This window comes from Trachinotus anak, unplaced genomic scaffold (assembly GCF_046630095.1).
Source record: "Trachinotus anak isolate AG129_WGS33_773 ecotype Australia unplaced genomic scaffold, CSIRO_AGI_Tana_v1 ptg000010l, whole genome shotgun sequence".
Lineage (NCBI taxonomy): Eukaryota > Metazoa > Chordata > Actinopteri > Carangiformes > Carangidae > Trachinotus > Trachinotus anak.
Window position 1 is genome coordinate 8723227 of NW_027273861.1, and position 14047 is coordinate 8737273.

General features: G+C 40.4%; 1 protein-coding gene across 4 annotated transcripts in view; it reads right to left on the minus strand.

Annotated features, from left to right (window-relative positions):
• nlgn1 (neuroligin 1) overlaps positions 1-14047 on the minus strand; it is a 328004-nt gene that overhangs the window by 272977 nt on the left and 40980 nt on the right. For 2 of the 4 annotated variants that reach the window (XM_071487328.1, XM_071487327.1), the window contains exon 1: positions 6097-6429. The exons of the other annotated variants lie outside the window; for them this stretch is intronic. In XM_071487328.1, the coding sequence (XP_071343429.1) occupies positions 6097-6100 (4 nt within the window). In that variant the 5' untranslated portion in view covers positions 6101-6429. Of the gene's footprint in view, positions 1-6096; positions 6430-14047 lie in introns of those variants that run through there. 4 annotated transcript variants of the gene reach the window in all.

Consider the following 14047-nt stretch of genomic DNA (forward strand, 5'->3'; position numbering starts at 1 on the left):
CACACAGAGCCCTTGAATTCAGATCTAATGTCTGATACAGCGTTCAAAGCAAAACGGTTGTGTCCCCTCGTGTGTGTATGTGTGAGAGAGGGTGGATGTTATTGGCAATGAGTGAATATTGAGTACATCAACTTTGAGCACACTGGGCCATGTACACTATTTATCTTGAAGAGAGCTTTTCAGTCTGTGTCTGTGTTTGTGTGTGTGTGTTTGCAGCATCTTTGCTGTACATCGAGACATTTGAGTGGCAGTAGGTTTAAGGGTCCAATTAGAGCCACTGACTCAGTGCAATGACGAGGCTAATTACTGGATTTACACTAATGAGCAAACGTACAGAAATGCACGCCCACACGCCCACACACACACACACACACACACACACACACACACACACATTCTTGTCTTCAGTTAGCTGTAAGACTCATTGACATAACATATACCCCAGCCCCTAACCCCAACCTTAACCTAAACCTGATCCTAACCTTAACCCTAAAAGTACGGATGGCGTTTCAATGCTCAGGGTAAACAGCACCCTTTACGGTGGCCTTGCTCGATGGAGTCACACAGGTCGCTGGTTCTTTACCTGAGCAGGTCCTAACCTGAGGTGGGCAGCACATGAGCGCTGACGCTCCAGCGACAGCCTCAACTGAAGCATTGGGAGCTTAATTGAACACAGCTGTTGATGCTTCAGGATTGACTGCACGCAGCTGAGTACCTCCTCTGCAGCGCAAAAAGGTTTGATACCCAAAATGATGCACGGTAGCAAGGACACAGTACACAGGGATATCTCGTAAGATAAAAAGAAGTAGCACTTGTGTTACAGCTGCAGCCTCCACACGCCCCGAAAATGTCCTCACAATGATGGATTTATTTATATGTGTGATCACACACACATAAAATTAACCAACATATCCAACTGTGTGATACTCTACCCTCTCCTCCTTCCACCTTCTCCTCCTCCTCCTCCCCGTCCTCCTCCCCTCGTTTGGTGTGAAATTAAACATTAAAGCCCAGCAGCACATGAGTCAAGGTACTTAATGATGTCGACTTCCTAATAAATTTCTCTGGAGAAATAGATAAAGACAGGGAGACAGGTCGAGAGAGAGAGAGCGAAAGAGAGGGGAAGCAAATTCGGAATGCAGTATAATATGTAGAGGCTCGGTGAAATGATTGAAACCCTGGACAACAGAGGACCCGCAGTGACTCAGCTTGACCCCTGAAGGCTTTGGTGCTGGTCATCTCAGGGCAATAGTGCACAAGAGACTTTTTGTTCTGAGTTTGAATCTCAGGCAGCACTTGTCAGGCTTTACATAAATCCTACATCCACGACCATGGCCTCAATCATAACCTCATCTATAACCTTTGAATTTTAAAGACTACCTCATCCATTACTTGTAAGAGTTAAATTAATTTCGAAGAGGTTCGATGGTTTGGGTCAAGCTCCAAAAACATTAAATCCTTACACCATAATGCAACTTGATAGTGTCATTCATTACCTTCCCTAATATTGAGCCCATATCTTTCAAACTCCACAGCACAGTTTGTAGTGCAAATGGCTGTACTTAGGCACAGCACTGCTTTGAGATAAATGCTAGCATCGCCATGCTAATAGGCTTGCAATGACAATTCTAACATTTGTTAATTAGCTCTAAACACAAAGTACAGCTGAGGCTGACTCATTTTGCAGTTCCTAAACCAAATTACTGGATAAATTCAAAATTTGACCTGATGATGGTCCCAGAGGAAATTTCAGCAGATCACCAAAGTAATTATAATTCATCCTGAGGGGGGCAAAAATATCTGAACCAAATTTTATTCCAATCCATCCAATAGCTGACGAGATATTTTACTCAAAACTTTCAACCTCATGACTGCACTAGAGGGAAAGTCAGAGGATCACCAAAGTCATTAGGAGACATAGTTTGAGGACCACTGTACCCAAAAATATTTCTGCCAATCCACCATGTGCATGTTGAAAAGAATTCAGTGTGGACCAGCCCACCAACATGGCTAAAAATGCAGAATATCATCAGGGTTATTTTCTCAGGTTCTCCGCCCCACCTGAGCCTCAGAAGACATCTGCAACTATTTTTACCAACTAATTACTATTCCCCATGACTAGTAAAGTTAAAATTAGGGAAGTGCCCCTTTAGTTGGTAAAGCTATTGTCTGTCATGCAGTCGAGAATATAAAATACATTTAAAAAAATAGTACTGGTATGTTTTTTGTCTGTCTATTTAAAAAAGATTTTTTTGATAATCAGTAAATTTTGTCACTTATCCATTCACTTGTTTCATGCATGCTCATCAAATATCAGCTCAGACCATCATATCCAACTTTGCTACCTTTACTGAACATTCAGTCTTTTTTTATCTGGGATTTTCCAATATAGCCGTAAGCAAGTTCACATGGCTGAGTCTGTAACAGTCCATCAGGCAAAATCTACAGAGCAGTAAACTGTGGTTGTTAACAAGTGAGATGAAACCACTGAACTCCGTAAAAAAATCAACTGGACAGATGTTTCTATTATTTTGTCTCTGTTATTTATATCAGGGAGGGTGGGCTAAACAACAGAAGCACCTCACTGCATAATACAATGCAGTTCAACATCCTCCTCGAAATTATCATACTGTTGAGTCAACACCTCTCTAAAACAATTTCTATAAAAAGCGAGCATCATACCCTTCATGACGGGAGGATTTGATGCAGGGCTGCTGTATTAGACAGCATCAGTATTGGCTTGGTGCACCTAAACTGCCAGCTGAGCGTATATATGTATACCCCTGTGCTATTCAAAATGAATTAGCCTACGGGCTACAAGCCAGTGCTGCTGTCTGGACTTCACTTCAGTGCGTGACAAAAATGAGCATCAGCTGGATAGTTTGTTGTGGAGGTAATGTAACCTTGGTCTCATTTGCTGCTGTTCATTTTTGCCTGGCCAGCCTCAACCAGGCTGGAACATCAGGGTGTAATTGATCAGTAACCCGTAGCACTTCACATCAAACATCTGACAAACCCCTTCGTTCGTTAGGTTGCCAACGGTATGGGAATGAAATTGATAATTAGGAGATTGGCTCCTTTTTTCTCTACTATATATTTTTACTCCCCATCATTAAAGGGTCAGTGGCCATATATTTCATTTAGACAATCGTCATTTCAATGTGTCTGTTTTCTAGTGACCTCATGCGGTGCTGTGATGCAATATGTGTGTTACAGCTTGTCTACATAAGTTGCTTGATTTTAATTATTTTGGCATCTTCCTGTAACAAAAACCAGTGTTTCATTTTCCTTTTTGGCAGAACTACACGTTTTTCATATCTCACATGTACTGTTACAGCTGTGATTGTCATGTTTCTTTTCAAGCTGATACACAGAGCAGATTAGCATAATAAATCTCAGTTTCTACCCTTGTAATTACAATCAAGTTATTTCATGGTGGAGTCTTCATTTGTGTGTTTTTGTGTCACCGCTCATCTGTCATTGCGTTATTATTGTGCTGGATCAGTGAAAGCTCCTGTGAAAGACGTGTTTTTGTGTTTTTAAGATGAGGTAATGTCACCACTGGTGGTCTTCTGAAACAAGTCATTCTATTCAATAAACACAATAATCCATAATATGATACCCAAAATGACTAATGTGAATTAAAAAATAAGTTAAAAACTGAGTTTGGATCTACAGAGTAAACAGACAGGGAGCAGCAGAGAGACAGAAAGAGAGACATCGATTAATGCCAGGCTTGGTCCATTACAGAGCACCTTTAGAGTGAATATGACTGCAGGGCTTTAAATGATTTATGTAGTTGTGCAACACCAAATTACATCTCATTACTTCTCATTGTGGCAATAAGCTGTTCTGTCATGCCTCTGTATTTGTTAGTGCAGCACATAAATATTACAGATGAGACACGAGGTAGCAATCCGGGATAGCGCTAATGACTTTTCATCTGCTCATGTGTGAGTAAACTACAAACAGAGAATGGAAGAAGGAGACTGACGGTGGACAAAGAAGAGATTATTTACTGTTTTTTACACTTGTACTCTGGGATTTGCTCGGAGATACTTGGAGATTAATTTAAACCCTTAACTAGACTAGGTCAAAACCTAGTACATGGCTGGGCCGCGTCGTATTTGCATTCTGCCTAGTGTCAGCCAGTTTCAGCCCTTTATCTGTTTGGTTCTCTCCTGCTCTCTGTGCTCACATATACAGTATTTTAATGGAGCCATTTCCAGGTATGTGTGTGGAGTGAAAGCCAAACCTCACACTCATGGGGCCACTAATACTGCAACTCTCCACTACAGAAAGTCGATATGATTTGTCCAAAAAGTTGTTAGATTTGTCACCAGGTTTTTTTTTTGTTTGTTTTTTTGGCGGGGGGGGGGGGGGATTTCAACAACCAGAGTAATCTTATCACTCAATCGGTCGGTCAGTGAGCAACAGACTTTCATGTTTATGGGACTGGTTCCAGTGTTGCAGTCCAGCCAACAAGCACACCATTTTTGTGCACTATACCCAGGAAAGGTATTGGATTGGATATGCAAAAGGATGCTAGATTGCATCCTTTTGCATATCCAAGGCTGAGATAAGCAGACTTTCAGACTCATGTATGTGTCACACTTCAAAAACTCTTTAGTATTTCATTACACATTCCCTGCCTGTAAAAGAAGTACCATATTCAAGTAAATGGCATATTTAAATTGGAAATTAAAAGAAAAAAAAATCACTAAAGACGATTTTCAGTATCAATATCATTTAGGATATTATTTCAAGACTGCTCACATGTGAGTCAATGTGATTTTCTTTGGGGGTTTTTTGCTTTCATAAGGTCATGTTTAGTATTGTAACACCTTCTGTACTAAAAACACAAAAATCCTTGAAAATGTGTTAACTTGACATTCAAACAATGTAAACTTCAGAAAATGTACATTCACACCTGATAAAATATTGTGTATTCTGATAACCACACCATTCCCTGTCTCATTACCAGGCCAAGGTGACACCTTGGCCTGTGTTGAGGATCCAACATGCACGCCATCTGGCCGCGCATCGTCTTGTCCGTTTACTTTTCCATGCACGCACACAAACACACACCATCATGTAGGCTACATGTGCACCCAAACAATTGACCTCTACATGCATATGAACACACACACACACACACACACACACACACACACACACACACACACCTGTCAACGCGGTAGCCGTCTGCTTTTAAGGAAAATGCATTTGACTGGAAATTACATAGTATTATTACTATGTATTATCTGGTAATAATGCAAGTTTTGCAAAACACATGTCAATTGTGACATTGAGCTGCCACCACAAGACTTCACTGTGCCAACAAGCCCTGTAAAGAACTGGTAGCAGTGGTAGTCTGTATGTATCTATGGGGACACTGGACCTGGGCAGGAGGCCAGCTTTTAACATGCAGCCTGTTCTATTCCTACATACCTAATTTAACATCACAGCATAATTAAAAGAACTTGGCAGCCCTCTAACAGCAGATTTCATAGTCCCGTGTCCTAAAATAGAACTTGTTGAAGGGGGCCGCAGGATCCCATATAACACTGGACACACAGAATATCACCCCTACATTGGATCATGGCTTTCTGGCAGTTGTGTAAAACCACCGCAGACAATGGCTATGCCACCATGGAGATGCTCACCATGTTACTCTCATCCTGCAAACTAGTCTTTGATCGGCACATCAGACAGCAGCCCGAGTGTCAATCACTCTACTCTAACAGTCTGTCCTGGAATCAAACCACCACAGCAACTATCAAACATCTGAAACAACTTTATCCAGACAACACTGACAAATCAACACCACGGTGTCTTACACAGTGTGTCAGTAAGCATAGAACAAATAGCCATCAAGAAAAATAACAACAACAACAACAACAACAGCTCATTATAGGTCTACACAGTATGAATCAATGACAGCTCATCACTCCTCATCACTGACACAGCGGCCACATGTCATCACACACACAGATTCTGCAGCTGCGCATTTTGTCCAACATACGACAGGCAACAATTAAGTAGCTGTACATTTAAATCCCTGATCCCTCGTCCTAAAAAGAAACCTGTACTCACCCATTAGAGGTTCACACGCCGGGTCTGGCGCTCAGCAAAGTCATGAACAAGTCATTAGCTGCTCAAGTCCAGGCTCCTGCTCTGCTCTATGGAGAGTGTAGCTTATCCGGCTAACGTTAGCCTCCGGCTGCAAGTCCACGATGCTAACATTCATGAATTTGAAGCACCCTGAGTAAAAACTGTAAACTCAGCAGTAAACTCCTCCTGTTCTCTTCGGTACTTCCTCTCCTGAGCGCCGCTTTTTTTTTTTTTTTTTTTTTTTTGTTTGGCTTTGTTGTTTGAAGAACTGGCTTCATGCTGAAAGCTTCAGAGGAAAAAGCTGACAACCTCTCAGGCAGGTTTTTTTCAGAAATGACAGGGAGCAAGCTCATTGGTCAGATTAGGATTTCCCAGTTCTTCTTTTTGAGAAGAAATTGACCAAATTAAATAAGTGGTGGGTAGAAATAAGGGTATTTTTTCCAAAAAAAATCTCAATAAGGACAATAAAATCACTATGACTCAAAACTGTAAGTGTGATGTTCAGGACACAAGCTGCTTAAGACGTTGCTTGCTGATTTCATACATGAACTAGTGAATAAAACAATTTTTGGATGTATGGGAAAGTCCAAGTTTCCTGAGAGCTCAGTATGCTATTCTTACTCAGTCAGAACAGTCTCATGTTCTCAGCAAAAACTCCTCACAGAGTAAATAGGTACATTTTGTATGTCAAAGATAGCCAGTAGATTTCCTTCTCCGTGACTGCATCAATGCACACGAGGGCCCATGTTTTCTGCAGCTTGCAAAGGCCTCTAAGATTGTATCAGAGTTGAGAAATATGCAGACTGTCTAACCAATTAGTTCTTTGGTCTAGTTACCATGTCATGGTGAGAACATCCGTAGCTTCAGCACTGTGCACTTCAGAGATGATGCAAAACTTGCTTCTACATGAACCTAACAAACCCCAAATGCAAACTCGTTAGCATGCACAGTTGCCAGCTAAATAATTAATAGCTGGAGAATGTTCAACAAAATATTCTCTTGCCTCCTCAAAAAGCAGTCAAAATATATAGGTTTCCTACTACAGCCTTACTTAATTGTTAAAAAAACGAATGATCATGGCCATGTCATAGCTAAAAAATATATTATTGTTAAAAGATTGTTTATTAGCTTCTGTTAACAAACTTGAACAACCATGAATCCATAGCTCACAACACCATAGGTATGATGCATGCATGTAGCATTAGTCCATCAGCAAAGTGACCACACCTGCTTGTGGCCCCATTTCACTCATTGAGCTGGGTCATCTGGTGATGATATATTTTAAAGTTACTGACTCAAAGAATCTTGGGAAAGGAAGGACAATTCATTGTGGCATGGACCTGGTAATGACCATTTAATCCACTGTAGGTTATAAAAGAAGCCTCCTGTTGAGTAGCAAAATAAATATGTATTTGTACCATAGTTATTTGTACATATTAGCAATTTATTCAGCAATTTATTCATCATTCATCCTCCCTCTTGATTTCTTTTTAAATTCAAGGTGTGCTTTTTTAGGCCTTCACGCTGGCGACAGTTTTGGCCGGAGGCTTTATGTTTGTCGGTTGTCCATCCACCCGTCCCATTCTGGAGAGTGTGATATCTCAGTAATGCCTTGAGGAAACCTCTTCAAATTTGGCACAAACATTCACTTGGACTCGCAGATGAACTGGTGGTCAGTGGTTAAAAGTCAAGGTCATAGTGACCTCAAGTTCTTGTGAACGTGATGATATCAAGGACTCAAGGGAACTCACAGATTTGTATGCTATTTATGACAGAATTTAAAACAAATGTCTAATAGGATACAGTGATGATGTGATGACATTTTATATCCAAATGGTCAAAGGTCAACTTCACTGTGACATCATAATGTTCTACAAAAACACTTCTGGCCATTATTCAATGCTGTAACTCAGGAAGGGGAGACTGTGATCATATATTTTCTGCAACTCGGCTGGTTGGCGGAGGCATACAACCGCCAGGCGGTCGTTCTAATTTCCCATTACAATACATCGCTGACTTACACTGCGACAGATACTATTCACCTTACAAGTATAATGACCAAAACAAGAATGTGGTACCAGAGAAACAATGTTATAATTCATTCAATATCTCTCATTCCCTTCCTCCTGCAGCTTGTGTGCAGAGGCTTATTGCCTTCAGTTAGTTTACAGATGCCTCTCCATCATCATTGAAGCAAATAGCTTCATGCATAGTTGTATGGCCATTTTGGAAAGGGTCCCCATAAATAATAACTAGGAGTGAAATGGAAACTATGGGAAAAGCTGTTACTTTTCACCACGCCATGTCTATCTGTGTTGTTCACAATATGCTGTTTCTGAAATATGCATGAGGCAAAATGTCCCCGCTACAGCTGCAGCGACGGAGCGCTAAAGAAAAGAGGGTGGAGGGGAAAAAAAGATTGATTTTATTTTGTGCGATGAATCTTAGAAATGGGGCAATGTTATGACATTTGTATCCCTGACTTCTGTGCAGTTGCTGTTCCTGTCATTTGTGAGACTACAATGGCTGGTGTTGGTGAGGTGCCAAAGGTTCAAATGTCCTTCATTTAATATTCAGGGGGGAAAAAAAGGCTCTTATTTATTTATTGTAATGCAAGGGGCATGAATATGTATGAGCAGCTATCAAGGCTGTCACCTTGAGCAGAAGTGCACGTATGCATGTTTGTGTGTGTGTGTGTGTGTGTGTGTGTGTGTGTGTGTGTGTGTGTTTGTGCAGGTTTGACTTGAGGTGGGTGGATGCTGATGTGTGTGTAACTATTTGGAAAAAACAAAAGCTTGGAAAACACTTTATACAATCAGCCAAGGTCACACTCTCCATCTTTCTTTTGACATTTCCCTGACCAGGCAACAAACAGGCTACTCAAGCACTAAACCTATTCAACATTTAATGAATACTCTGATTTTCCTCAGTTTACTGCTGGTAACATTAAGATCATAGACTCTAATTATTGTACAAAAACCTGGATTATGTACATTCATGGGATTATTTAAAATTCTCACTTTCTCTGCATGGTAACTATATTATGGTAGTATACTGTATGGCAGTATAGTATGGTTAGGGTTAACCTTTATATTCTGTGTGGGGTCCTGGAGATACGGGGCTCTCTCTTATGAGCTCAGAAACATATTTAACATTGACATCTTGATACTCCGTGGCTTCTCATTTTCGCAGTTTTATGAGAATTGCTTTTACACTCTCTCTGAACTGGTGATAAGTCTGCAAATCAAATTAGGCATCTTGGATTTCTACTGATGGACTTAACAGTTACAACAGCCCACATACCATGAAAATGTGCCAAACATGCCACTTATTTAGTTTATATAACCACTGCTTCATATCTGCAGTAATGTGCACTAACAGATTGAGCGCATATCTAATTAAGAGTAGTGAGCTTTTTTGATTAGGGGGTTGATGGAAGTTGAAAGAGGGATGTGTCAAAGTTGAGTTGTTGTTGTCTTCACACAAATTGACTGAGACAAACTTAAGAAGCAATCAGATGTAGACATGAATGAGATTCCCTTCCTGCTGTCACATCTTGCTGTGTACTGAAGGGCCCGACAGATGTTCGTTCCAACCGTATGATAGAGGAGGAACCGATGTGTCTGATTTCAGAACACTTTATGACCAACTGATAAATAGTTTCATTTTGGTTCTGTTGCCATGCACCCCATCATCAAGACTTAAGTGCAAAACTGGACTTTAAAAACGTGAATGATGTTTGGATATAGTAGGTTGAGTGAATGATAGCCCACGCATGACTGTTATCAGCTTTCAGAGAGAATAAATAAAGAAAATAATTTTTAAAAAATGAATGCAGTAATCTTTTCTGGCAAAATATCTACTTCAATCTGGCTTCTGTTCTCAGCACTGTGGAACGAGTGTACTTTGGACTTTAGCAGTGATTCAGTACAGTGTTGCACGGTATCACAAGACCCTGCAGTTGTGGTGATTTACCCAGTTTTATTAGTATCGGTACTTTAAGAAAGACACTGTTTTAAAGTCCCACATTTCCATTCGTAGGAGTTGCATAGATTTGCCCCAGCATGACAAACACGAGTGCTCTTGTTGACAGCTTGTCGACAAAGCAGACGCATAAATTGAGTGCAAACCTCTTCCGAGGAGTGTGCAGAGTTTTTTCAAGCACTGTTAAATGAATGAGATCTGGTTGCAAACATAAACTCAACAAATATCAAACAACTCATTGCATACAGTGTAAAAGCTTTAATAACCTGGACCTGAATATGATTATTTACAACAATATTAATATGTTCTGTCATCTATTATTCCATCTATTTTGCTGTATTTATATTTAGTTAAATATCATATCAAAGTCAGAATTGTGGTATTATGACAAAACCAATTCACTACTTCTCTTTGAATTTCACTTTTGGAACTGAACACGGTGGTAAAACTATGGATTGAAACTCAGAATAAATTATATATGCAGATATGTCTGGTATAAAAAATGTGGTAGTAATAATTAATCTTACAAACATTTTACTGACAACTAGTTCAGTATGATAGATTTTTAGTGGTGCCTAAACACAACACCACAACACACTATAACCTACGACTCCTTTAGGTTAATGTACTGTAGATTTATATAATATAAAGTAAACGATGTTGCTATGGATTCAGGATTTCACCTACACATGTTGCCCTTCAAGATACCGCAGCCAGGAATGTGGAAAAGTCTAAAAAACACTTTGAAGGAATATTGACTGGCATTAAGGTTGGAAAATACAGCTACAGGGCATTCTGTCACAGGGTAGTGTTACCACGCAGACCGTTAAACTACTTGGATTCCCCTAAATTTGGTGTAGATATTCATGATTCATGCATATTGCACACAAGGTTGCTGTATGAGGAGAATGCCGTGAAATGCTCAGAGAACATTCATGCTTCCAAGATGATGAAAATGTTTGAGTTTAATGATCCTGTGACATTTCCTCTAACACTTCTCAGGCCGTTTTAGCTCCACTGTTGACATGTCTTCAGAAATGGCAGAACTATCAGAATGTTGTGAAACTTGTTTTGTATTTTCTGGTGAGATAATTATTTATGGTCTGTAGGTGCCTCTCATTGGGCATTGTCCTGTTAACATAATACTGAGCCATGTATCCAATCCTAATACTAGCTAGGCATAGTTGACCTGCACTCATGGGACAGTTAAATGAAAAGGGCTCATTTTTTTGTTTGTTTTTGTTATATCTGTTGACCATGCTATTTTATGAGTTCTGCTCTTGTCTCACCATTAGCATCCTCGTCTGTCGGTCAGTGTCATTTTACATTTACAACCATCACACAGAGATAGTCTGCTTTTCTCCCAAATGAACTCCAGCCAAAATCCACCCATGTAAACCCTCATCCAGCTGGAAACTCTTTGCCCTAACAGGCAGCAGCTTCAGGTGCATGTCATCACCATCCTGCCGGTGATTATTTCTGCTTTCCAGAAAGCTTTTCATTGGTAGGATATGCTTTAGAGATCATCAGCAATTGCAAAGAGGGACAAATACCAACACACACAGACAAAAAGACAAAAAGACATTTTTTAAAAGTTTTTTTTGTACATTACTGCGTAAAGGTAGATATAGTTTGGGTTGCTTTGGTTTGTAATCAGCAGCTACTGCTAACTAACATAACACTCTCTGACAGTATAAACTCTGTGAGTATCTGAATCTAAAATCTGCTTCATTTTCCAAAGCAGGATTTTGTTATTGATGTTCCCAACCAAAGCTAAGTTGTCTTCTTCCGTCCAGCTATGGAGCACTGTCCAGTCAGGAGGGTAGCTCAGAGTACGCTTCCACTATTACAAAGTGAAGAGCAAAATGGGAAGTTGTTCAAAATAACCAATGGCAGAGCGACAGGATGTTTGCCTTCACAGTTTGGTGACAAAAATAACAACAAATTGGAATTGATCAATTTTTTTAATCTAATTTGATCACACTTAGGCTGTAATTATTATCCATGTCACTATTATTATCTATTATATGACTAAATAATACATTCATTCCATTTGTAATGAGAATTAGCTGATTGTTAAAGTTTGTCACAGTAGGGAAGATGCAGCATTGTCATTTCCTCATGGCCAAAACTAAGTTGAACAAAAGCGGAATCCAATGCAGAGAAAGGATTTGGCCCAGATTACATGTATTCTCTCTCTGGCTCTCTCTCTCTCGCTCTCTTTTTTTTTTTGTTTGTTTGTTTCTGTTTGTTCCAATAAGGCCAGGCTGAAAATGACAAGTCCCCCACCAGCCCAGCAGTCAGCACAGAGAGTCAGCCAAGCTTTGACACACAGGACAGATCCCAACATTCACCTGACACTCACAAACATACCCATATCCATGGGTTCATCTACACACACGCACACACACACACACACAAGCACAACACACTAACCTGGGAAGAAACACCAGTGCAGAGTTAAGCTGTGAATGGAGGTGACAGAGCGCCTCAAGGGAGACCCAAACACAAGAAGGGCCATGCCTATTCCTGCCTTCTATTTCCTCCACTCTTTTTGTTTGTCTTTGTGTGCATGTGTGCGTGCACGCCGCCTCCCACTAGATCCTCCTTCAATGGCTACAAAACTGGGACAAAGCCCAAGGAGCAAGAGAGAAAAAGACACAAACATGAGGAAAGGACAGAAAGGGAAAGTGAGATGTGGGAGGGTGAATAGGTCGAGATGGATAGAGAGACAGAGACAGACACAAGGGAAAAGGCTAAATTGTGCAGTGGGAGATAAAGACGGATGGAAAGAAAGAGACACGCGCAGAACATAGCGATGAGGGAGAAGGGGAATCGTGAAGAAAAACTGGAAAATTCACTTTCTGTGAAGATGCTTCCATCTTGAAGAAATTCACATCTAGAATGGGGCTTCTATTCTAAACCCCTCTGGAGTGGAGACAGCACACAATGTCAGAATAATGCAACTTGTTGAAATATTTCCGGGACTGTTTGAGATATTAAACAGTGTGCACATGCAGTGGGAAATGGCCTAGTTTGCCGTTTAAATGGCCTAGTTTGGGTTTTAAAAGCCCAGTGGTTAATTCAACATAAAGTAAACATATAGGGCAGTGTTTCCCCTTGGCTGACTGCTTTGACGGCACTCTGGGGGGGGGCTTCTCTTTGTAGCTGTAATAGCAGGAAAGTGGTGCCAATCTTTGCCACTGTAATTAGATTGTGTGTGTTTAAAAAAACCCCTAATGTTTGGTCTTGACTTTCAGCTGTTTAGGGTTGACGTCGGCCCATCTTTGGTTTTAGAACAGTTATTTGAAAGCTTTTATGTCACTTAACATAGCATGTTGTCCACCTGTCTCTCCTAAGACCCATAAAATGCAGCAAAAACACTCACACAGTGGGACTAAGATCTCCAATTCTATTCTAAATAGGCAAGATCAGTCCATAAACATGGCCACCACCAGTCTAAAGACTTTGCCAATTCCGAGCCTTAGCAGGAAACTGGACATAACCCAAGATGTCTTTCTTAGAGGAACCCTGATTGAACTCGGTGGCGTCACCTAGCACTGTGTCTTGAACATACTTACCAGTACAATCTAATACTATTTTATACACTTTTATACACAATAACAATGAATCTGAAAAAAAGAAGAAAAAAGAAAAAAATGTATTTTCTTTTTTTTCAGCTCATGAAAATTGTGAAGTATGAGCATGAACTGGTTCAGTTTAATCTGTGTGAACTGGACTTGGAGCTAGCTCTCGTATGAACTTGTGCCAGATTTGTCCAGGTGTTCCTGATATATTGCATTCACAACAACATGAGGTCACCGTGACCGTGAACTTTGACCTTTGACAACCAAAATCTGTTCACCAAGTGAATGTTTGTGCCAAACTTGAAGAAATTCCCTCAAGGTGTTACTGAGATATGGCGTTCATGAGAATGGGACGGACCGAC